Genomic DNA, 24,877 nt, shown 5'->3' with positions numbered 1-24,877 from the left:
TTACCATCGTAACAGGTTACAAAGACCTCTTATGAAAAGTACTACAACTCCTGCAGTTGCCACATTTAAAAATGCCATCAGAACAAATAATGAGATTTTTTCATGACATGCCCTTTCTTCTGCTGGCTTTGGACCTGTGTGGAGAAAACAGACCATAAAATAAATAATTTTATCAAAGCCAACAAAAGGGAGGTAACAGTACAGGCACAGAAATCAGCCAATTGTCAAACACAAAAAGGAACAAATCTGGAAACTAAACATTGTATTTAGACTTTAAAGGTAAGAATTGGGCTTGTTGTGCAGCAAGAAAGCTCTGTGATGTCACAGTTGGCAAATCTTTTTTGCAGTTGATCAATGAGTAAACCCACCACCGTCTTTCAAAGGAAGTCCTGAATTAACTTCAGTATCACCTGCAATCAAAAGTTTTTTTTTGTCGTCCACCTTTATTTTCCTCGCAATCATGTGCAGAGACGCAAAACCTGTACAGATAAAACAAAGGTAGACACAGGAAAGCTTAAACAATAGAAACACAAATAATAATAATAATAAAAAAAACTAGGTTCAAAAGTAGGTGTAATAAAAAGACAAAACCAAATACAACAATCAAAATTACATGCATCTATTCACTGAAAAAAGTAAGTTGTTATTCTTTTTTTTGATTAATAAAGCATGAAAAACTTGATTATGAATAAGAAATTTTGCCCCAAACGATAAATGATTGCGTAATGTACATCATGTTATTTAAAATTATATATCTATAACATGTATTTCCCTTGAGATGTCGCCCTGTGTTCATTACATGCTTGTTTGATTGCGTGGCAGCTATCACAAATGTGATGAAGTTCAGACAATTTTAACTTAAATATGTCACGGCGGGGTACGCCGGTGTGGTGAAGCAGTGGACCCAAATCCAGACAGAGAAGAAGACGGAGCGGAGACTTGAACCAAAAGTGAGCTGTTTTATTTAGGCTGGTAAACATGAACAAAGGCAAAAACAGGAGCGACAACTAAACTGGAACCCATACTGGGAAAACTAAAAGACAACTGTGACGAAACATAGAGACAACTATAAAGACTATGACTGCTATGATTTCTATGACTCGGCATGGTAACACAGACGTTCTGACAAAAACAGGCTAAACACAAAGGCTAAATACACACAAGGGATGATCAGAGGAAGTGGAAACACATGGGGAAACAGCTGACACTAATGAACATAATGACACCACAGGGGAACTATAAAACTAACCACACTGAACAAGGGAACACTAGCCTTCCAAAATACAACAGGAAACACAGAGACGCTGGCATGACATCACAAACTAGACAACATGAAATACGCAGACAACAAATACATGACAAACTACCTAGAGAAGACCAGATCAGACTTACAGAGGAGGACATAGATGGACCTAAACTAGAATACACTCATCTAAAACCTAATAATCCAACACGAAAACTACACATATATTTATAATAAAACACACATTTACAAAAAGCACTCAATTTCCTGGGTCACAGATCCAGCCCCTGACAGAATAATTCCACAATTCACTGTAAATTTAGAACACCAAACCTTTTAGACGACTAAAGTGTGATGTGTTAAAAAGGGTACTCAGAACTGTGGATAAAGATTGTTGTTTACCTTTTGGTGGTCCAAATATCAGAGGTTTCAGTACGACATAAGTGCTGTTTCCATCAGAGGTTTGACCCACACTCAAAACAAAATTTTCTGAGGATGAAAATCTGATTTAGATGAAAATCTGAACATTGTAGCTACAGCCCAGTCGTAAAGAGATAAAGGAGTCAACTTACCATTTGTCTCGAGCCTCCATCTCTTCAGACTGTCGTCGTAGTCGGCAGCCACGTCACACCTGTAGCTTCCAGAGTCTTCAGCTGTGACTCTGGACAGATGAAGTCTGATTCGTCCTCCTCTCAGAGCGTCTCTGTCAGTCTGAACTCGTCCTGCAAACTGCTCATCCTGAGACTCAGAGTCCTCCACTCCTCTGATCATTTTAAACAAAATCTTAGTGACGTCTGAGTGGAAAACACACATCATGTCAGCCAGAGACACGTCAGCTTGGAGCTGACTGTCCAATCTGATGGTGATGTTGTCGTCCTCCTTGGCCTCAAAGACAGTCGGAGTCCTTTTCAAAACAAACGTCCCTGTTGAGAAGACACCACCTCATTATTGTGTGTTCATTTATCCTTTTTATTCATTTATTTATTTGATTTACCAAAAGATAACTGTGTTTAAATGTGGACACTCACAGATAGAGGACGCCAGGCCGAGAAACAGAAGGATCCTGATCATCTTCTCTCTGTGAAAATGAATCACAGGAAGAACATTTTAATAAATATCTTTTTTAAAAAAAAAACAATAAAAATAAAAGTGAAATATTTCACATTTTTCACCAGCTTAAAAACCACTGAGTGATTTCTGTTAAGCTAAGCAGCACACGAATTAATGTACGTCTATGATCCAAACCATGATCATAATTCTGTGCATGTTTCAGCTACAAGATTTAAAATGGTCTGTTGACATCAGAGTGAAGTGTGTTTTCAGTATTACTCCAATAACATATTCAGATGTTTTTAGGCTTAGTTTTCTACCTGTCTGTGTGTTTCTCCGTCTCTGGCAGCTGTCTCTGTGAACCATTAGCTCCTCTCTACAAACACGGAAGAACATGTAAAGTTTTCCTGTTGACTTTACTTTGTGCGCTAAAGTGACACTGTAATCCACCTGTATTACAATGACCTGTAAAAGGAAAAAAAAAGAAAAGAAAAACAAGTTTAGCTCATCAGACCGGACAGGATTAGGTCACCCCGAATCCTCTCTTAGTTATGCAGCAGTAGGCCTAGACTGCTGTGGGATTCCCATGATGCATTGCATGTTTCTTCTTCAGTCACCTCTGTTTCGCTCACTGTGTTTATACACCTCCTGCATTTAGTTATTATTAATCTCTTGGTGTCTTTTACAGCTTGTCAAATAGTCACGGAAGATGGCCGCCCCTCCCTGAGTCTGTTTCTGCTGGAGGTTTCTTCCTGTTAAAAGGGAGTTTTTCCTTCCCACTGTTGCCAAAACACTTGTTCATAGGAGGTCATATGATTGCTGTAGTTTTCTCTCTTATGTATATATATATATATATATATATATATATATATATATATATATATATATATATATATATATATATATCTCATTGTAGGGTCGTTACCTTATAATACAAAGCTTGTCTTGATTTGGTGCTATATTAATGAAACTGAATTAAACTGAAGCTGAACATTAGTCGATGGGGTCGATGGTCAGTAGCAAAATAAATGAGGTCAAATGAGATGGCCCCAAGATACATCAAGGTCAAGGGATCTGTGTATGTTTTAAGTTTCCTTATTTATGTTTTTACTGTGTCACGTATTTAATTCAGGTAAACAACAAAACAACAGCAACATAATAATAGCAATAATAGTAATAGAGATACTATTTTTATTGTTACTATTATTATTATTATAGCCTAAGCATTAGTAGCACTGTAGACACCACTGTGCCGCTGTTTTCTTCCTGTTGCGCACTTTCATAAAAACCCCTTGTGGGGTTTCTTGTTTTGCATCACATGAGCAAACTAAAAGCTGCTTTCCTGTCTCTGTCCTGCTTTTTCTGTCATGGTAGCTATTTGCTTTTCTGACGCTGCTTGAAACTGATCATGGTTTGTCCACATACCATACGGTCTTTTTTTTAAAAGGCACCTGCATCAAAAAGTAAACAACAAGAGCACACACGTTCACACAGGATGTTTTAAAGTCTACTTACTTGTTTGTAGGAGAGCGACCGGCGATCTGTTCACTTTGATTTAATAAGCTGAAAGAACAAACAACAGCCTGAATATTTCAGATAAAGAAGAAGCTTCAGCTCACTGTTAAACCTGTCTATTCAGACACGTGACAAACACAAAGTGTCCAAACTGCTCATTCCAGTCACACCCTCCTTTACAGACTGTGATTAAACATTTGCATTACAGTAAAACAGACATGTCATTTTTTTGGACCTGCTACTTTACTACCTACACTTAAAGACATTTTATAGATAAATAAATAAACCACGCACATAAAATAACAGGTACATTTGTTTAAATGAAAAAGGAACACAACAAAGCCTACTAGAGAATCAAATGCAAACTCTTGTTGTCGCTTCCCCTCTCTGTAGATTTGTATTCAGTTGGCTTTACTTTCAAGCCACGAGAACATAAGATAACATGTACTCAGCACTTCTCCTATCAGTGAGGTGAGGCATTAGTGGTAAGTGACCGCTCATGTCTTTGTTTATGTTTCATCTTTTCTTTCAGTTTTAGTTAAAGGTCAATACCTCCTCTGTACCAGTGAACACAGCAGTAAAACTGGATCCGAGCAGCTGACAAACTGTTACGCACTTTATCAGCCTCTTAAGCCACCAAAGAAAAACATAAAGCAGATTCAATGAAGGGTAGATATAAATAAAATCAGTGTGGTTTTATCAATGTAGAAACAAGAAAGCCTTCTTGTCACGGCTAGACGGTCCTCACCGGTCGCCTTGCCAATTTTTGTTGTGTTTGTGTGTACTTTGTGGTGTTCTCCTCTCCATCCTGTGCATGTGTGTTTGTATGCCGGAACATGTACTTCCGGAAGCCGTGGCACGGAACGGCAGCTGACCCGGGGGGAGTATCCTGAGCTGGAATCACCGCACCTGTGCGTAATCATTCCGCCGGCTGCTACTAATCCGAAGCAGACCTATTTAATGGTGCGGTCGGGTCACAACCAACGCTGGAACGTTGACCTAAACCGGGTAGCGTAGTCGCGATTAGCGTACCTAGTTTGTGAAGGAGAGAGAACGTTTTCGTTACCGTGTGTGTGTTTTTCTCATCTGCCTCCAGGATCCAGGGATCGGAGGAGGAGCGGGCACAAGAGGGAGTAGTTTTGGATTATCACTGCACTGTCACCACGGGGAGAAGTCACCGTATCACTGCACTGCCCTTTTGGATTACAGACTCGGACTGTTGCCTTATTTTTTCCACTGTGAATAAAATTCACTGTCACTCTGCAAGGAGTCTCGCACCTGAGTCCTTTAACCCAATTCTCCATGACACTTCTCAAACATGAGAGAGCTTCTTGTTTTCAGTTTGCTTTAAAATGAAGCTTTGAATCAATAACTGCTCCAGGATATTTATGACACTGAACACACTCCACAATCTGAATTTCAATAAAAGTGACTTTGGGTGTATGCTTGTTGTTTTTTTTTATTAATGATCATATCTTTAGTCTTAGACTTAGTCTTGCTCAACTGAATGCAGGACTAATCACAGCATTTGACAAACTCAGCAAGAACTGGGCCGTGGCTGGATCTATTTTCCTGGAGCAGCCTGAAAGTTGTCTTCATACTTTAAAATGGCCCTATTTTCAAACTTACTCTAACATATATTTGTATACATTTGTATGTAGGATAAATGATAAGGGTGAGTGCACAAATCCCTGTCGAGGAGCAGACCTGGTTGGACAGGACCCTATTTACCCGGACTCTTTGGGTCCTGTTAACTAAAAAGTCAAGAATCTAACTGACAAGATTTTTATTCATGTTCACAACATTTGACTACAACAAGTGGTTCACTAAGAAAACTCAGCTGACCTCCAGCTCAATACCTGATACCAGACCGTGACCCCACCATCGCAAATCTGCATCTAACCTGGCAGTAAAACTAAAACCAGTCCCTGACTCTTTGTCGTGTCTCTGGATTCCCCAGCAAATGACTGAAGGCACAGAGAGGAGGGTAAAAGGTGTTCCAACAAACTCAGAGTGATGACAATACATATCTCATCTTATATTTCATTTGGGTTTCTTAAATTCACAGCATGAAGCAATTTTTACACACACAGACAGTGAAGGTCACACACCTGAAACACACAACATACTAGATACTGCTGGATACTTGAGGAGTCCTCAGTCCCTTATTGCCTGAGGGGGCTGCAGTCATGTGTACTGTAAGCGCTGCTGTCACCAATTTGCTTTGAAGCTGTTATGTAATTGCTGAAGCAAAATTCCTGTTGGCATCTGTATGCATGACAAACTAGACCATGAATAGATGCTTTCTGTTTGTACTGATGGAAACTCTGAGACGGATACAACCTAAATTTCAGCTTCAAATAAACAATGTTTATTTAAACAATATCTATATTATATCTATATCTAGATAGATAGATAGATAGATAGATAGATAGACTACAGTCAGTGTAGCAGAGGCAGGATTTGATACAAGAAAGCATTACAAGAGCTTGTAATGAAGCACTAGCTTCACTATTGAGCTGAGTTTGGGTGGGGCGCTCAGTAATGACATTTCCACACTGTGTCGAGCTTTCTAAGCTCAGATGTTTGGAAACACTGCTCCAAGGTGTGGGTCGAAACACACATGTCATGTAACCATGGCTAATTGCGGTATTGGGACTTCACTCAAGTTTCAACAGATGGTGTACCTGCTGCTTTCAGGCAGGCGAGGCACGGGGAATAACCTTTTCTTTTATGAACCAGAGTTTTGTTTTGTTTTTTTTACAGTGCACACATGTAAGGAATAAAACAATATCTGATCTCATTATTGTCTTTGCTGTGGATTGTGAAGATCAATACAGACTGTTCAATCACTGAAACCCAGAGTGTCATTAAATAAATATTGGCACGGAGAGAGAGAGATGTGCTCGGTGCTGTAAATGTATTAAATGATCTGAAAAGTCACAATAAAAGAGGCAAACATTCCTCAGTTCTATTTTTCTCTATTGTTCCTACTTTCAATAGAAAATGCTCTATAAAGTGTGTTGGGAAACCCATCAGTGCCACCTGGTGGTGAAGAAGTTAATTACAGTCACAGGATCTGTTGCCTTTCCAGCTCCGATTTAATTGCTGACTCCGCGGCTTACCGTGCACTGGACATTTCCTTCTACCACACACACACACACCCCACGCATATACACCCCATGTCCAGCATCATTTCTATGAAGAATAAACTATTTAACCCTGACATCCCTTCTCCTGACCCTGATCCTCTAACAGGAAACTAAGTCCATGCTGTTTCCGCTTCAGCCAGCTGCACTTAATGTTTGAGTTTCCCCACATACGGCTCGGTCAGAAACTGAAGGACGATTCTTCCTGCAAAAAAGCAAGAAAAAAACCCATTAATTGCACATGGTCTACTTTGTACTAATTCTCAAGAAAATATTAATATTATTATATATTTTTTTATTATTCCAACTGTTGTAACGTGAAATCTCATACATGCAGGTTCAATCTGAATAAATCATGCCCATGTCACCAGATAAGGCTTCCAGAGCAGTAATATACTACTACTACTAATAATAACATTAATGAAGTCTCTTTATCCTCCTTGAACAACCTCTGAATGTGTTTGCTGAGGTTGAAAAGCTGTTGGTCAGTGTGAAATGGACTGTCGCGATTAAATCCGGGCGTATTGCCGCTTGTTATAAATAGAAGCATCAAAAACATCCATTCAGTAACAACAAGGCTCAGCCAAGATGTTAATCCTGCAGGCGCCTCACCTACATGGAAGCAGCAGGTAAGCGAGGCCACCTGGCGAATTTGTGGCGGAGTGCACCAAAACCGCAATTAACCACAATCACGTGACCTGGGTGTTTCCAACCATACTTTGGAGCCGTGTTTACAAACACGACACAGTCTCGTTGTTAGTATAGCTTAAGGGAATTTAACAGAGCAAAATCAAATCAAAACCTAAGAGTAAAGTAAACTAAAAACACAAACAAGAAATTCAAAACCGCAAAATTATCTAACACTAGAGACTAAATTAAAAAAAAAAAACCCGATAGTAAATAAAATCAAATAAAAACATCGAAGAATAAGTTTGATTAAAAACCCAAAGTACCTGAAAAATAAGGGGGAAAGGAATTGAAACCGGTTAAAGACAGTTTACTTCACATACTGTGTCCCAATTACGACGAAAACTGGCATTTGAACGGCCGGTTTGATCAGCAGGACCTGTTATTTGTCTCACGCACACTAGACAAACATTGTGGGTGTGGATGTTTTCCTAGTGCCCTCGAAAACAGCTGAATCGTAATAGATCACGTCGCAGACGCCACAGTCCGCATTCCAGTGATGCCCAAACAACACTGACAAAGGCAACCTGAACTCTTCCTCGCGTTAATAACAACAGTTAACCCTTTCACCTACACAGGAATACAAGCACGTGGATAAATCAGATGTACACGAGGGCACACGTTGTCTTGACCGATGTGTAAAAACTGTCTTAAAGTGGCATCTCCAGCGTCAGACCGAAAAAAGATCATAAAAAATAAACTTTTAGCTCATGTATCTGTAATACAAAATAAGCTTAACAGTGAGTTTGGACAAACATGAATTGAATTTGTGATATCTAAATAACCGTAATATCAAGAAAAGCGGAGGAAAAAAGAAATAAAAACTCAGTCGAATTAGTTAAGAATGACTTGATTGGTCGATGGATGGCAACGTTTATAGAGGGCGGGGCTTCACTGCCCCGGGCTCTGAAGACGAAAGCGGTATATCTGACAGAGGAAACCGTAGGAGCACGAAGTTCGTTTTGTGCTGCATTTGTGTTTCCTTTTTTCATGTGTGAGGATGTAGCTCCGTCCTTCACTCGCCCAGCAGCACCAGAGTTTTATTCCCACGGTGCCCTGTCCACAGTCATCGCAGGGTAAGCGGGTAAGCGCTGTTTCTCAGTGATTTCTTGGTCATTTTCACCTTCAGTGTCTTGTACTTCTGCTCTGAAGGATGCTGTCTTTTCATTCATTCATTAAACGGTTGGATCGTCTCAGTAAGGAGAGAAAAAAAGGACTTGCATCGATTGGCTTGGGGAGGAAAGGATGTGCAACAGGTTTGGATTAAGGATAGAGGTGGAAATGTGCCTGCGAGTGAAGGTGGTGTGTTGAAGAGGTTGGATGGGGTACTTTGGGGAGAATGAAGAAAAATGAGAGAGAGGTGGGGGAGGAGTGATGGATGACGGTTGGTGATCCAGGAAATGCAAAGTGTTAATAAAGAGGAAGTGAGGGCAGCTGTGAAGGGGATGGAGAGTGGAAGTGCATGTGGCCCAGATGGCAAACCTGTGCAGGTGTGGAGATATCTGGCAGAGAGAGAGAGAGAGCAGTGGAGTTTTTGAACTGACTGTTGAACTTTTTGAACTGACTGTTTTCCAAGAACAAGAGTGATGTACAGGTGGCTCAAGCTGATGAGCCACACCGTGAAGATATGGGAAAAAGTTGTTGATGATCAGTGAGCAGCAGGCTTCATGCCAAGAAAGAGCTTCTTGTGAGCAGTGATTATGAAGAGGCTGACAGATGAGGTCAGGCAAGAGTGTCCGTGGACTGTGATGTTTGCAGACCACATATAGTGATTTGTAGTGAGAGTAGAGAGCAGGTGGAAGAGAGCCTGGAGAGGTGGAGGGATGCTCTGGCTAGAAGTTGAATGAAGTAAGTCAGAGTACGTGTGTGTGAATGAGAAGAAGGCGGGTGTAACAGTGAAGGCAGATGAGTTTTAAATACCATCCAAAGCGAAAGACAAGAGAAGCGAGGAAGTGCGTGCAGGAAGGGTGGAGACGAGTGTCAGAGGTGATTTGTGGGAGAAGGACCGCAGCTAGAGTGAAAAGACATTTTTCTTTTCCCCAAATAAATATGCTGTTCTCCCAGCAGCTGTATTCAATAATCGGAGTCAACAAGACCAAAGAAGGAAATGTGCCTTCAGTACAGTAGATAAAACATTTCATTCACTTCCTGTTTCCTAAAACTGTACGCGTTGCATTAAAAAGCACACTGCCATTACCCTTTTGTGTCGACACCAAGATGTGAAGCAAGAACAAGAATAAACTTTAGTAATAATGTGGTTTACAAATTTGCAATAACAATCATGCAGTGAGAAAATAGTCTTTTGTTTATGTATATGCATCTGTTATCCTTTAATATTAGAGGAAAACAAATACTAATCTTTTTGAGAACTGAGAGGAATCCAGTGTGAGGTGAGGGGAGGAGGGGGCATGCAAACTCCACAGAGAAAGACCGAGCTGAGCAGATGTTTCTGTTTTTCAGTTGTTATGGTTTTAAAAATAATTTAGAAGCAGAAATAAAAGAAAAGTCTAAAGTTCTGCTGCAGGTTTCTGCTCCTGAAATATAACTTTGGATTTCTACAGAGTCAAACTAAAGCTCTGGCAGCAGGCTGCTGCTGCTGCTGCTTCTGCTGCTTACATTTCATTTGCCTGTCAAATCAACACAGAGAGGCCTGATGAACTCATGTCTGTGTTATTGATGAGAATTATTAGTTATTATTAATCTCTTGGTGTCTTTTACAGCTTGTCAAATAGTCACGGAAGATGGCCGCCCCTCCCTGAGCCTGTTTCTGCTGGAGGTTTCTTCCTGTTAAAAGGGAGTTTTTCCTTCCCACTGTTGCCAAAACACTTGCTCATAGGAGGTCATATGATTGTTGTGCTTATGCTCACTTTGTAGCATAAGGCAGGTGCCTTATGCTACAAAGTGAGTCTGTCTCACCCAGGGTGTCTTCCCCTTATCTGCACTAACACTGCCCGCTAGAATAAATGGGCCCTGATTTAGGGATAAGCTGTTTTCTAGTTTGGGTTACCCTCACCCCCTTCCTGATGTCATCCTCCCACTGTACCTGTTGGCGGATGTAACTCACTGTGTTACGGCCTAATGATGATTTTTGAATTGATTACCTCTGACACATAAGTCCCAGCTTTCCCAATCCTCATCACAGCTAAGTTTTGCTTATAATTTAAATATTTTTTTTAAGCATAAAAGTTATTCACTCATCACACAAGGGCCTCAGTGATGACCGATCACTTTGAAATGGGAGCGACACACTGAACGAAGAGAAGAGAAATGATAGTATCGATTGCACCACATTCATATCGATCTGACACCAATACCAGCGCCGACATGGATACTATTAATATTTCGATCTATCTGCCGATCCCTACTATGTACTGGGCGCTGACTGATGCCCTTAAAAGGCCATAGTAACTTTTTTTCTCCCAGAGGCTGACGGGAATGATGCTTAGTGTTGCACAGCTGTGGTGAGTGACATTATAATAGCTCTGTGGCTGTTTGAGTCTCTATGAACTTGAGAAGCCAAAGCTAGAAAGTGTTGATATATTTTTACTTTTCCAAACCTATCTCAAGTGCTTTGTTTTGTTTTGATGACTTTTTTGTAATAATCTTTGTCCTGGATTTTTTTTTTTTTTTTTTTAAAGTTGATGCTAACATGTTACTTTAACAAGAAGGACCCGAAGCACACACCGAAGTCAAAGTCGAGCTATATTTATTTGCAGCGTTTGCTACCTTTGTTGCTTCACACCACACACCAATCCTGTCAGGTCCTGTTAACCTACTGAAATATGGAATGAATGACCAAGTGATAATAAACAGCTATGTGGGTCAGCCTCCCCTGAACCTGCTGCTCCACCCCATCCCTGCAGCTGAGTCATAGGCCACACCCGTCGTGGTTGCATAAGCAGGATTCTGACTTCTACTGAAGTAAACAGACTAAATATTTTTTTCAGCACTTGGTGACCGAGTTAACATTACTTCTAACAAGATCATGAACAGGATCAGATGTTGTAATGAGTGAATGAAGTCAGACTGTAGATTTTCCTTCTTCTAGCTGTACTGACTGACCTTTGACCTCATGTGTTGATGACTCTTCACCTCTGTCTCCTCTCACAGGGAGAAGATGATCTGCAGGATCCTGCTGCTCATCATCCTCACCTCATGTGTCTCTGGTTAGTTTACAGCTTCACTTTATGAACTCCAAATAAAGCTCAACAACAGATTTGTTCCAGTTCTCAGTGTGTCTGCTCCTCTCTTTCCCTCTCTGTCTCCTCAACAGGATCATTTGTAGTCAATGTGACACAGACCTCCTATCAGGCAGAGGAGAACCACAACATCACACTGGAGTGGACGTTCACCACCAAACCTGACAACTCCACAAACTCTGTTTCCATCATCTGTCAACAGATGACTAATTATGAAACCTCGGGCTTCTATCATGTGTCCAAAGGTTCTGAGGTGTCAGAGTCTCAGGATGCAAAGTTTTCAGGACGAGTCCAGAGTGACAAAGACGCCCTCAGAGAAGGACGAATCAGACTTCAACTGTCCAGACTCAGGACTGATGACTCGGGTCTGTACCTGTGTGAGGTGAAAACCGAGTATGATTATGGCTTTGACTACTGTCGACTCAGCATACGTGGTAAGAAGGTTAAAGCAGTACGAATTACTCCATTCTGACATTCCGAAACCAACAAAGAATATTTGTTTTCCTAAAACAAATAATAGAATCTGTTTTTATTCTAAATATACATTCGAATAACACTTCTTTAAAAATAGCATAAATGTATAAAAGCAGTACAAATTGTTTTTATAAAGATTTAAAATTAGATGAAGTTCCTCCTGCCTGTGCTTTAAAGATCGAAGTAATGTAAATGTTGAAAGCATAAAGTCTGCAAATGGCTGTATTTTTTTCTGCCTGAAGGATACTGTGTCTGCATGTCAGAACCTTGAAAGGGTTTTTTTTTTTTGCCTTTTTAAAGCTGGACAAAAGAGTAGAAAAGACAATTTCCAGCACAGGTGTCAAACTCCAGGCCTCGAGGGCCGGTGTCCTGCAGGTTTTAGATGTGTCCTTGATCCAACACAGCTGATTTAAATGGCTAAATTACCTCCCCAACATGTCTTATAATTCTCCAGAGGCCTGGTAATGAACTAAGCATTTGATTCAGGTGTGTTAACCCAGGGTGTTATCTAAAACCTGCAGGACACCAGCCCTTGAGGCTTGGAGTTCGACACCCCAAGTTAAAGGGGTTATATGTCACTGTACTGATATACAGTTGACTTGTTGGTTCATTTTAACTTCATATTTATCAATTCATTCTCCTATATAAGAGAGCAGCAGGGCCTGTCAGTAATCTTATTGTTCATCGAGTTCTTTACGCTCCAATTGTTATCAAAGTTTTTTGTTGTTTCTTTCTTTATGATGTTTTCTGAACAGGAACTACTAACAGCTACCAATGATATTAAAATATTCTCTCTTCATTTTTCTCTCCTTTGCAGCAGCTGCTGTTCATTCCAAACCTCAGGGATCAACTTTGAGTCCATCAGCACACACCTGGATGCAAAGGACGGTCCTCTACACTCCACTGGGACTCAAACTGGCAGCTTTACTTGGCTTTGCAGTTTTACTGGTTAATCGCTTCTGTGCCTTAAGATGTCATACTCGGCTGAGAAGATACAAAAATTTAATATAAATGTTTAACAGGAGCTTTGTGGTGTCGTTTTGCACCAAGAAAAACTAAAAGCAGGGCTAAGAGGGAGCCATGGGAGCCATTTCTATACGGACGAGCCGTCAGAGCATCAGGCAGAAAACCTGAAGTTCAAGAATCCAAGACTGCGTAATGTCTGTTTGAAGTATCAGAAAGCCTCATTGTGATATGAAGTGCATATTATGTGCTTATGTATCACTGCAGAAAGGATGATGGGGTAGGTTATGCTCCCATGTGTGTCCTGTTTATTATTTCTAAGCTGGACGCTCATCCTGCTACCAAATGGGAACTTTAAAAAAAAACCAAAAACAAACTTTTGCTCTCTTCAGTTTGTACGACCTTTAATCCACCAGAGGATTTAGCCTATAAATGTGCTGTTTTCCCATCAGCTGTATTCAGTGGTTAAACTTTAACAAGTGCCTGGACTCAACAAGACCAAAGAAGGAAATGTGCTGTTATTTAATCCTGACAGTAGGGACTGGACTTTGTTACGGCAGATAACACACCTCGTTTGCTTCCTGTTTCCTCAAAGTGTATGTGTTCCTTTAAGGAGCACACTGTCACGACCCTTTTGTTTTCACAAACAACAGTAAACTTTATTAATAATGCAGTTTACAAGATTTGCAATAACAAACATGCAGTGAGAAAATAGTCCTTTCTTCATGCACATACAAGAGTTAGGCTTTGTTATTAGACTTTGGTACATGCATATTCCATAAAGAAGGGTCTCAGGTGAGCAGATGGTTCAGTGTTTCATTGTTTATGGTTTTAAAAATAATTTAGAAGCAGAAATAAAAGAAAAGTGTAAAATTCTGCTGCAGGTTTCTGTTCCTAAAATGTAACTTATGGTTTCAACAAACTCAAACTAAAGCTGTGGCAGCAGGCTGCTGCTGCTGCTTTTATTTCATTTCTCTCTCAAATCAACACACACAGGCTGATGAACTCGATTTCTTTGAGCTGGAGTTCGTGAACCGGAGGAATTTCATGTCTCATGCCCGATGCTTTCTTCTTGTTTTAAATCCAGTCTCAACTTTGAACTACACTCGGATTTCAAGACGCTGCCTGCAGGACACAACTCATGTTTGGAAACAGATTCTGAGGTCAATATGAGACGTTGTTCCTGCATGAAAGATACAGCATAGAGTTCTTTATGCATTATGGAGGAGGAACATAACAGTAACGAGAATTTCATCAAAATAATTTAGGCATGGATACAGATTTTTTTTTTATAGGGAAAGAAAAATATCAATGAAAATAAATATTTTCCTCCACTTGTGGAACTGTGAAATTCACCCTCTTGGCCAGATGATGGTGCTATACGCCCAAAGATTGGAAACCACCACTTCACTGTATCCAATCAAATGTATTATTATTATTATCAATAACATTATTATTATTTTATGGCACTTAGACAGAGAGGGAAAGAGAGGAGCAGACACACTGAGAACTGGAACAAATCTGTTGTTGAGCTTTATTTGGAGTTCATAAAGTGAAGCTGTAAACTAACCAGAGACACATGAGGTGAGGATGATGAGCAGCAGATTCCATTCTAGTGTTGAGCTGCAGGATTGAAAGAGACAGTATACAGTAAGTGGAGATAAAGCACTGATACATAATCTAAAACAAATTCCCATAAAACTTCAGCAAACTTCACACTTTCATGTAATGCAGTAAATCTTTCACAGTTGGACACAGAGTAATCAGTGTTAGTATAATGTTGTTTCCACAGACAGGAAACGGTCTGAGAAAGACTTCAACCCAGGCCCCTACACAGATGGGCGTTAGCCTGCAGTACACAGACTGCTGACTCAACCAGGTGGGCAGTCCTGGCACCTGCTGTGTAAATCATCTGTCCTGAATTCTCCTTCAGCGAAAATTAAAATGCAAAACAGCACTGAACTGCCATACCACTATCATGACATGGCTGTAATAGTCAAATGAAAATGATAAAAGCAGTAAAAAAGAGGGAGTTACAGAGGCTGGTCAGCTTCTCCGCTTTATAATCTTTAATCTTTTTCTTTTTTTAAAACATGTTGTTTAGCATTAACACCGCTGACTGAATGCAGACTACCTAAAGCAGTTATTTAAATTTCTGCTGTTTCTTTTTGAGACACAAGCAGTTATATTTGAGTTTCTTCACATATGTACAAATGTTAAAAAAATAAATAAATACATAAAAATACAGAGTTCTATTATAGCTCACAATGTCAATTTACACCACTTATCAAAATAATATCAAATATACCTTTATGCCTGTGGTGCTGCTGCAGGGGAGGTGGACGCACCTGCATGGCATCTGCAATCACGCCTTGCCGACATAAAATGTCTGCACTGGGTCCTGGTTATTGTTGTTGTTGGTGTTTGTGTGTTTGGCAGGCGGAAAAGCTCCAGCCGTGTGGAAACGACAACCGCTGATGAAAGCAAGTAATGGTGCTGAAAAGCAGGAAAATGTCATTGGGTCCGTCATGGTTTGTTTACAATGCCACAGTCTGAAGAGCTGTACAGAGACTAAAGAGAGTCAGAAGAACTGGATACTTTATGTTAACAAACAGCTTTGTCAGGGCTACACATGCAGGAAGTGGTCTAACTTTGCTGAAATTCAGGCAAACAGCTTGATGCCTTGAACTTGCTGGTTCATGTTTTGCGCCTGTTTTAAGACATTTCAGAACTTTTATTTGATATCAGATTAATCATACCAGGAAAGCAAAGTTTAAAATTGGTTTAAAAAAAAAAAAAAAGATAAAGAAAAAGAAAAAAAATCTAATACATTTGATAAACTGGTAACTTTAGTTCATGGTATTTAACTCTGTTGAATATTTTGACTTGTTGTGCTTCAGTAGTTAGCAGTGTTGCATTCCCGTGTAGCCTTTGCATGCTATTCCTATGTTTGTATGAGTGTCCTTTCAATTTTAGAGCGATTGCTAATCCTTAAATGGTTGTAGGTGTGGGTGTGAATGATTTTCTATCTCTCTGTAGCTAGTGAGCTGTCCAGGATGTACTCTGTCTTAGTTAGCCATCACAGATAATATAAAAAACAAAACTGAGATTGTGCAGCGCTAAAGTGAACAAATTGCGAGAGCTGTAAAGTATAATCTCAGGCTTAAGAACTGCACATTTGCACATAGTATTTTTTCCCTTCCGACTCATCTGTAGATAATGTCATAGACAGATGATTTTATTATGGTCCTCTCTCTGGTAAACCTTTGTTTATGAGTGCAGACAGTTAGCTTAACCCTTTAACTACCTCACCAAGAAAAAAGCAATGGAAAAAGTCTTCACCACTTAGCTGTTAATGGTTTAAGGAGTGGGTATTTTCCAGAGTCTTCAGCTTTGACTCTGGGGAGATGAAGTCTGACTCCTCCCAGAGTGTCTCTGTCACACTGAACCGGTCCTGCAGACTGTGTGTAGGGAGTCCTCAACACCTTTTATCATTTTATATAAAATTTTATCCAACTGGTAAAAACAAATCCCGTTAATGAGAGAGATATCCGTTTGGATCCGACTGTCCAAACTGATGTTAATGGTCTCCTCCTCCTCTGCCTCTTTGATGTTTGAAATCCTTTTGACAACAAACCTCCCTGTTAAGGAAATGAAGAAAGAACTGTCACAATTAAAACTGAGAGTCTGGAGAGTTCTCGGTTATGTGTAGCTTATCTGCACCATGTTTTCTTGCTGGTTACAATTAAGTTGTAGGTGTAAAGTTTTTATAATGTGTTATGAAGTCTCAGGAAAAGTAAGTGATGCTTCAGTTTACTGCATAGATAACATGAATATGGGTAATAATGACAGTTTAAACGTGAGTACAGATCGTTCTGTAGCAATTAAAGGTAGTTGAAACTAGAAGGAGTTTCTCGTCCTCCCACTTAATAAGTCATGACCAGAGGGTGGGCGTGTGGTGATAGCTGTGTATACTGAACACATTTCTGTACTTAGGGAGATAAGAATAATTTGATATCTCTAATTCACAGCCTTCTTACTGTCAGAAAATGGTGCAGATTTCCTTCACACATTTAATCTTCAGTGATATGTTTTTTTCTTTTCTTTTGTAATAGCAACTCAATTAAACATGAATATACTTTGGCTACAGATTATTTAAAGTGCTTCAGGATCTATAAACACTCAAATCATCTGTGTTGATCCAAATGTAATTTCTAAAGATAAGCAGATGGAGACTCTGGCTATGGTAAAATGTAAACTGCAGCTTCTTTGTAGAAGTATTTCTAGAAGCTCTGAAGACCTAAAGGAACCCAAATGAACAATGTTGCATTTCTTATTGTGCACTTAAACTATTACAGAATTGTTATTAACTGTACAAACATGAAACACAAACAGTTTAAACCTCATTTCACCTGAATTATTTAAACTATCTGAAAGGACTGTGAACAATACTTGACATTTTTTTCTGTAAGTTGAAGATGGAAAAATAAATGCTGACATTTGAAATCGAGATGTAGTGTGAGTTATAGATTATGAAAATATAATTGCTGTAAACTCACCTGTAAATCAATCCCTTTACAAAGGTGAACCAGAAGAGTTACTGTATTTCTAGTGAAATGCATTAACTTATCCTAACCTCATTAATTTTTTTTTTCAACATCCTTAGAGTTATCTGCTGGTAACCTGCTGACAGTGTGCAGAGATGATAACAGAGTGTTCACTCTATGTTAAAAATGAAACCACAGAGACTGATGCCAAAATGCCTATCTGTGAGCACACAGCTACTTTATACAGCATAAAAAGTAATACTGCATATCAACTTGGTGTCTTTGAGCAGTTTGGGCAGACTGAAGATACATAACAGAGCTGGAGGTTGTTTTTGGAAACAGATACCAACTCAAAGAAGAGGATGCAGCAGGAGTATGTATCTCTCCAGTTGTTTTATGTTAGTATTTATATTTTTAAGTGCAAAAAAAGAACAGATCTATAGTAGGGATTTTTTGGCATGGAACCTTACTTTGTTTCAGTGGAAAACTTTTGGTCAGATGTAACTGAATTTTCATGTGGTGTTCTGCAAGGATCTGTTTTAAGACCTTTCTTATTCTTATTATAGATCTTGCCATTACGCCTTATTAGTTTTAAAATCTTTTCCTATTATCTGTATGTAGACTATATCCAATTGTACCTCACTTTAAACCTTGTGACTTGGATAAACTATCCATTCTAATGGATTCTCTTAAGGCAATTAATGGTTGGATGGCAAACAATTTTCTGCAGCTTAACGCAGACAGCACTGTGTGTTTAATATTTGCAGCAGAGAGCAATAAGCCCTAAATGAGACAACACCTGGGTTCTTTCTCATTCACAGTAAAAGCTACTGCTCAGAATCTTGAGTTAATGTGTTTGTGACCTTATGATTATGAAAATTCCAGTAAAAACTCATCTAATTCCAATTTAATAAATGGGACTATTTATCTATTTATTCAGTTATTATTTGCCACAGGGCCCAAATTAAGTATCAGTCATTTAAAAAAAAAAAAAAAAAAAAAAAAAAAAAAACAACACACACCTTAGATATTCTTGCCGCTTTCATAATATTGATGGGAACGTCCCAGGCTGAAAGTTGTCAGAATATTGGAGACATTGCCAGATCTAGCTGAGAAATTTAGCAAGAATGATTTCTTAAGAAACTGTAACAGGAAGAACAGTCTGGGGGTACACTAACTTACACATTCATCCATGCGTCCACCCTTTACTGCTTATCTGTGTTCACGTTGTGGGCCCAAAACTCTATGCTGGGAAACCCAGACCTCCATCACCCCAACTATCTTTGTGCTCATCCATGGGGACACCGAGCTGTTCCTAAGCCTAATGTCAGCAATAAGCCATGGGTCTGCCCCGGGGCCTCCTACTGGTAGGAAATGCCGAAACACTTCACCTAGAAACCTTAGAATAATAAATGATAATAATAATAGATTCCATTTATATAGCGCTTTTCTAGGCACCCAAAGTGCTTTAAAATTCCACTATTCATTCACTCTCACATTCACACACTGGTGCAGGTGTGACCAAGTGGTCGGCGGGGTTCCAAAAGAAATAATAAAATGACAACGCCACCTGGGGGGAAATTCTAGCCCCCAGGAAATATGAACTATAAAAATAAAATGTAATTAAAACAACGCTCGCACAGGTTCAAGGATGCACACTGAGGCCAACTCAAATATGAACACAATTTTATTTATTAATGTAGAATGAAAAACAAAACAGCGCACTGAATATCTAAAACGGTGTCCCAAATTACAATAAAAATAAATACAACTGGGACTTACCAGCAGCGGTGGACCAAAAGAAAACCACACAAAAAAACCTACTATAGTCTATTCACCTGGTGCTGTACAACAAAAGAAGTGTGGAAAACGACCCGCCACCTAAGGTCCCACGGCCGCTGGTAGATCCTCAGTTCGCTGAAATAAAAGCACAAGATAACACATTAAAAAGGATAAAAACATGGGACATCAACAGGCTCTCAACCTACAAAACAAAAGAAAGAAACAATTAAAAGAAAACAAAAGTCGGTGATACAACACACCCAGTTATACACCACAGAGCACCGATTAAAAATACTTTCGCTCGGCGAACCAGCCCACAGCTGGTGCTGGGTCCGATTGTCCTTGGTCTGCTCGGTCTCACAACTTCCCACAGCTGGGAGAAAGGGGAAAGGCAGTACCAGTTCGTATAACCGGCCCAATATACGGCCGAGAATCGCCCCGGCCAGCCACGAAAGCTGGAGCGAACAATAGTCCAAGAGGGCGTGGCAAGGCAAGCTACAAGGGAAAACTGGGCCGCCGCAGATTAACCGTAATATAACAAAATCAACAAGACAGCAGCAGGGCAGGTGCCCGACTCTCTGCGTAACCAAAGCAGGCGGTTGGTCCCCGAGAGGGCACGGCAGCAATCAAACCCTACAAATAAGAAAAAGGCAAAACTAACCTTAGTCTTCTTTCATTTACAAAACTAGCAGCTATAAAATAAGCGGCTTACCCCAGAACTTGGAGGCGCTGTATTGCACGGCGGATGCACTCACGCGTCTCCTCACCACGGCTGGAGCAAAGGAAAGAAAAACAGCCGCGCCGTAGCGGGCCGCAGAAATATAACTACTAATTACCGACATTAGGGAGAAATCAGAAATCGAAGAGGAGACCTACCTGTAGCAATCGCACGACCCGATCGCCTCAGTAATTTAACCACAAGCCAGCGTCTACCGCTATAGCGTACCAGAAGCTCGGGAGGAAATAATCCAACAAAAGAACCCGGCTGCTCTTTATACAGGTAAACGCCGCCCTGTAATCAATATACAGGTGGGCTCCTAGTTGACGTAAGCGCGCAGCGGGAGCAAGCACAGGAGAGAGAGAGAGAGAAAGCAGTAGCGCCAGTGGGGGCGAGAGAGAAAGAAAAAGCAAGTAGCCCCTCCGGCTACACAGGCAAACCACAGTTGTAGCCACAGCTGCCCTGGGGCAGACTGACAGAAGCGAGGCTGCCATATCGCGCCATCGGCCCCTCTGGCCAACACCAGTAGGCGGTGTTGCGTCCAGGAGTCATCCTAATCAGATGCCCGAACCACCTCAACTGTCTCCTTTCGATGTGTAGGATTAGCAACTCTACTCTGAGTCCCTCTTGAATTACTGACCTCACCATATCTTTGAATGAACTCACTTCCCCTGCTTCACAAGAAATGGGATGCAGTAGCAATAGGTCTTATAGAGTTATTATACCAAATTTAAAACATTTAGTTCAATTCATGATCTGTATATAAAAAAGAGGTAAGGAGAGTGGTACAACAGCGAGTCTCTACAGTCATCTATAAATCATTTGTAAATGTCGAGTCCTAGTTTGGGGATGTATTTCAGCCAGTCAAAATTGATGCAATTATGAATGCCGATTCAGATACCTTCAGATTTTGTACACTATGAAATAAAATCTGGAAAAAAAAATCAGACTGGCAGCTTCTTTAGCATTAAAAGTACAGCTCAATAGAAGTGCATACATTGCACACAATCAGTCATGGATTGACCTCTCCAGAGGATCTCAAACTTGTTGAAGCAGTGTGGGGTCATCGGGACAGAAAACAGAAGGCAACCAGCATCAGAAGAAGAGCTTTCACTGTAATAATCAGGATCATGAACAGGATCAGATGTTGTAATGAATGAATGAAGTATGACTGTAGATTTTCCTTCTTCCTGCTGTACTGACTGACCTTTGACCTCATGTGTTGATGACTCCTCACCTCTGTCTCCTCTCACAGGGAGAAGATGATCTGCAGGATTCTGCTGCTCATCATCCTCACCTCATGTGTCTCTGGTTAGTTTACAGCTTCACTTTATGAACTCCAAATAAAGCTCAACAACAGATTTGTTCCAGTTCTCAGTGTGTCTGCTCCTCTCTTTCCCTCTCTGTCTCCTCAACAGGATCATTTGTAGTCAATGTGACACAGACCTGCTATCAGGCAGAGGAGAACCACAACATCACACTGGAGTGGACGTTCACCACCAAACCTGACAGATCAACCAAATCTCTTTCCATCATTTGTTGCCTTATAGCTCGCCATGAACACTTTGTCCTCTATCGTGTCATTCATGGTGTTGAGTGGTCAAAGTCTCAGGATAAAAAGTTTTCAGGACGAGTCCAGAGTTACAAAGACGCCCTCAGAGAAGGACGAATCAGACTTCAACTGTCCAGACTCAGGACTGATGACTCGGGTCTGTACCTGTGTGAGGTGAACACTGATTACAGGTTCAGTTCTGCCAGATGCAGAGTCAGTGTTTCTGGTAAGTTATTTATTTCACCTTTTTTATAGGATTATTATCAGTGTCACACTGAGCAGTATGTGGAGATTTCTATTATTTGTCTGATTTTTTAATTTGTTTATGTCCTGTAAAATTTACCCTACAGCTGTTTATGAGTCTAGTCATGGCTGAAAAATAGTTCCAAAATATAATTGTTGTGATCCGTGCCTGGACTGACAGTTTGTTGGGTTAACATTCTTGATTATTATTAAGGGTTTTCTATTTGCTTCTTAATTTTATTTGTTTGTAGTTTCTTTATTTTTAACTTTATTTTTAAACTTTAGTTATAGTTATATTTTAGTTACTCTTGGTATTTGTATTTATGGAGTTTAAGAAGCCACCTGAGTGTTTTCCTCCGTCTTATCCCCCTGTGTTATTCCCTCTGTTAAAGAGGACATGAAACACTACAAATATAAAGGCTAATTTACATCATTCAGCCATGCTCTCAAAAACTGAGATAGATGTAACACTGTCTGTTAAGCTGGATTTAAGAAATAAGTAATTAAAGTTTTGAAGACGTGTAGCACCATCTTCTGTCAGTACAGAGCATTACATTATGTGGTTGGTTGGTTATAGACTAGCTAACTAGTGACAGAATCAGTAACTCAGAGGGAAATAACAGCTATGTACCAATTCATAGGCTGCATCCTTCGGAGGACCCGGCCTTCGCAGTCTACGTGGGCCGGGTCCTCCGAAGACCAAGAAGGCCGGGAGTGCGAGGCTGTGAAATGGGAAGGCTTTGATCAAGAGGATTCTAAGTTCATCTGTTTTTTCTTCCTGCAGGGCCTGAAAGTCGAAATAAGAACTACTGGGATCAAGTTAAAATTGTTCTGGGAGTTTTAGAGAGTGCACTTTTAACAGTTGGTGGCATGATAGTTTTGATCATTATTGCTGTTCAGGGTCTTGTGTAGTCTTTTAGAAAACATAAGATAGGAAGTCCTCTTTTAAAATGAACTACTTCATCTGCTATGTTTTATGTTGCTGCTTTCAATCTGAATATGTTGTCTGACATCTCACAGAATCACACCAAATCAAAAAAAAAAAAACAACAACATACAATTAAAGCCAACTAAAGATGTCCTCTATAGTTAAGTATCATAGATTCTTTTCTTCATATTAGATTAAAACCAAAAATATCTTTGTTTAAATACAAGCTTTTGTATATTCAAAAATTCACTGTACTTCTTTCACTAATGTTCTCCTCTCTGTATGCTTATTGACTCCCGGATTTGTTCCAACTTCCAACTCAGCTTTCAGCATTAGCTTCTCAGTGAGCACGCACATTATTATTTAACTAAAATAAAGATGACTTGTTTACTGTGTCAATGCCAAATTCAGTCTCTGCCAATTTATTTCCATGTTCTTCTGCAACTGTCAAAGTTTTCAGGTTAGAGCTTCATAATGTAACAGGAGTTTTTAACCACTTAATTGCTTCATTCTTCAAAGCTTGGTCTTTCTGCTTATTTAACATATTTAGGCATGTTATTTATATTAGAGGGTTTACTTTTCTTTCAGACAGCTGGTGGACCAGAAGCGTTATGGAAATAACAATAAACAATCTTCTCAATAAAAAATAAAAATATATAAAGAAAGAGAAAGAAAAAAATACACAAAAATAGTATGCATCAATAAATGTACAAATTTTTAGGACAGTTCTGGCATCTAATGTTTCTATTTAACACTGACCTATGGATCATTCAAACATTAAACAGTCACCTAACTCAAGGGATGAACCACTGCTATGTCTATGGATAACAGACCGCTTACAAAAGAACTCATTTTAAATTATTTAGGAAATTTGTGTATGGCAGTCTGCTACAAGACAAAACACACCTGTCCCCATTACTTAAGTTGAATCTACAAAAATTTCCAAAGATAGCAGAGTTTGACAAACATAAAATAGATTTTTTTTTGCAGGAACAAGGCGATTCTCAAAGAGCTATTGGCTGAAACAAAAGACGAAACAAAAGAAGAGGCAACTTCACAGCCAAACCAGACAGATCCTGGATCTACAGCTTCATACTCTGTGGCCTCAAAACTGGTCCTAAAGACTAAGTCTTGTTTCATGTTTTGAAGGTGTTGAGGTGTCAGAGTCTCAGGATGAAAACTTTTTCAGGACGAGTCCAGAGTGACAAAGACGCCCTCAGAGAAGGACGAATCAGAATTCAACTGTCCAGTCTCAGGACTGATGACTCGGGTCTATATATTCGAAGTGGACACAGACCATGACTGATTTGATAGCTGCAGGCTCCATGTTCCTGGCAAGGTCTTTTTTTCCCTAATATTTGTACTATATATAAATCTATAATGTATTAAAACAAACATTATTAGCTGAAATCCAGATATTCTACAGCTTAATTTTCAGTGTAAACCAATTCCATATACATTTATGCTACACATGTTGATGCCCTTCACCAAACAGTGTCCTCTGATCAGCTAGAGGAAGAAGCTAAAGGGAGAACCATTTCTTTATGTTAGACTGCAGCTAGTAGCAGCCCTTACGGCTTTCTGTGTTTGTTGTATTATATGGAGAAAACAATAAATGAAACACAAACAGTCTGACTTCTTTTTACAAAATAAGTCATTAAACCTTTACTTCAAGAGATTTTGGTACAGACATTTTTGTACATTGGACTGAGAGCTACAGGAGCTCTACCAGCTGTGCTTAACTCTAAATTTAACACAGATATAAGTGAACCTGTAGAGATGTTTGTTGTGTACATTTACATAATATGTACATAATAGTAAGTATAA

The 24,877-nt window shown here is 39.7% G+C and overlaps 3 protein-coding genes and 2 long non-coding RNA genes across 9 annotated transcripts; 2 read left to right on the top strand and 3 right to left on the bottom strand.

The window, feature by feature from the left end:
* LOC134623260 (uncharacterized) lies at positions 1-3,868 on the bottom strand. The gene is made up of 7 exons (XM_063468421.1): positions 3,809-3,868; positions 2,614-2,758; positions 2,272-2,321; positions 1,816-2,166; positions 1,646-1,732; positions 369-479; positions 1-134 (listed from the first exon to the last, which is right to left on the bottom strand). The coding sequence occupies exons 3-7, from the start codon at positions 2,312-2,314 to the stop codon at positions 1-3; spliced, it is 726 nt and encodes a 241-aa protein (XP_063324491.1). The 5' UTR covers positions 2,315-2,321; positions 2,614-2,758; positions 3,809-3,868.
* A 4,730-nt stretch (positions 3,869-8,598) lies between these two features.
* On the top strand, positions 8,599-13,340 carry LOC134624540 (uncharacterized). Its single transcript, XM_063469541.1, has 4 exons — positions 8,599-8,720; positions 11,755-11,810; positions 11,918-12,277; positions 13,135-13,340. The coding sequence occupies exons 1-4, from the start codon at positions 8,635-8,637 to the stop codon at positions 13,326-13,328; spliced, it is 696 nt and encodes a 231-aa protein (XP_063325611.1). The 5' UTR covers positions 8,599-8,634; the 3' UTR covers positions 13,329-13,340.
* A 1,019-nt stretch (positions 13,341-14,359) lies between these two features.
* LOC134624542 (uncharacterized) lies at positions 14,360-16,614 on the bottom strand. The gene is made up of 3 exons (XR_010093580.1): positions 15,589-16,614; positions 14,851-14,903; positions 14,360-14,463 (listed from the first exon to the last, which is right to left on the bottom strand). It is a non-coding gene; the product is annotated as an uncharacterized LOC134624542 (long non-coding RNA).
* Positions 16,615-18,077: 1,463 nt separating this feature from the next.
* LOC134624537 (CD276 antigen-like) lies at positions 18,078-24,685 on the top strand. Of its 5 annotated transcripts, XM_063469540.1 has the most exons (5): positions 18,078-18,200; positions 21,583-21,638; positions 21,746-22,105; positions 23,143-23,210; positions 24,041-24,685. In XM_063469540.1, the coding sequence occupies exons 1-4, from the start codon at positions 18,190-18,192 to the stop codon at positions 23,184-23,186; spliced, it is 471 nt and encodes a 156-aa protein (XP_063325610.1). In that variant the 5' UTR covers positions 18,078-18,189; the 3' UTR covers positions 23,187-23,210; positions 24,041-24,685. The 5 variants fall into 5 exon arrangements, with proteins under 5 accessions (XP_063325610.1, XP_063325608.1, XP_063325606.1 ...); XM_063469538.1 differs by lacking the exon at positions 23,143-23,210 and having other exon boundaries at positions 24,200-24,685; XM_063469536.1 differs by lacking the exon at positions 23,143-23,210.
* On the bottom strand, positions 19,566-21,574 carry LOC134624539 (uncharacterized). The gene is made up of 3 exons (XR_010093579.1): positions 20,486-21,574; positions 20,322-20,381; positions 19,566-19,744 (listed from the first exon to the last, which is right to left on the bottom strand). It is a non-coding gene; the product is annotated as an uncharacterized LOC134624539 (long non-coding RNA).
* Positions 24,686-24,877: the final 192 nt, after the last annotated feature.

This window comes from Pelmatolapia mariae, linkage group LG3_W (genome assembly GCF_036321145.2).
Source record: "Pelmatolapia mariae isolate MD_Pm_ZW linkage group LG3_W, Pm_UMD_F_2, whole genome shotgun sequence".
Lineage (NCBI taxonomy): Eukaryota > Metazoa > Chordata > Actinopteri > Cichliformes > Cichlidae > Pelmatolapia > Pelmatolapia mariae.
Note: the sequence above shows the minus strand (reverse complement) of the source record. Positions and strands in the feature narration are given on the sequence as shown.

Bases quoted from the DNA above. Each gene is read 5' to 3' on its own strand.
- LOC134624540 (XM_063469541.1), top strand. From the start codon at position 8,635: ATGTGTGAGGATGTAGCTCCGTCCTTCACTCGCCCAGCAGCACCAGAG. The intron at 8,721-11,754 runs GTAAGCGGGTAA...CTCCTCTCACAG, and splicing joins CTGTCCACAGTCATCGCAGG to GGAGAAGATGATCTGCAGGA. The intron at 11,811-11,917 runs GTTAGTTTACAG...TCTCCTCAACAG, and splicing joins CCTCACCTCATGTGTCTCTG to GATCATTTGTAGTCAATGTG.
- LOC134623260 (XM_063468421.1), bottom strand. From the start codon at position 2,314: ATGATCAGGATCCTTCTGTTTCTCGGCCTGGCGTCCTCTATCT. The intron at 1,733-1,815 runs GTAAGTTGACTC...TTTCATCCTCAG, and splicing joins ATGGAGGCTCGAGACAAATG to AAAATTTTGTTTTGAGTGTG. The intron at 135-368 runs GTGGGTTTACTC...TTCTCCACACAG, and splicing joins ACTTCCTTTGAAAGACGGTG to GTCCAAAGCCAGCAGAAGAA.
- LOC134624537 (XM_063469536.1), top strand. The intron at 21,639-21,745 runs GTTAGTTTACAG...TCTCCTCAACAG, and splicing joins CCTCACCTCATGTGTCTCTG to GATCATTTGTAGTCAATGTG. The intron at 22,106-24,040 runs GTAAGTTATTTA...TTTTTTTTGCAG, and splicing joins ATGCAGAGTCAGTGTTTCTG to GAACAAGGCGATTCTCAAAG.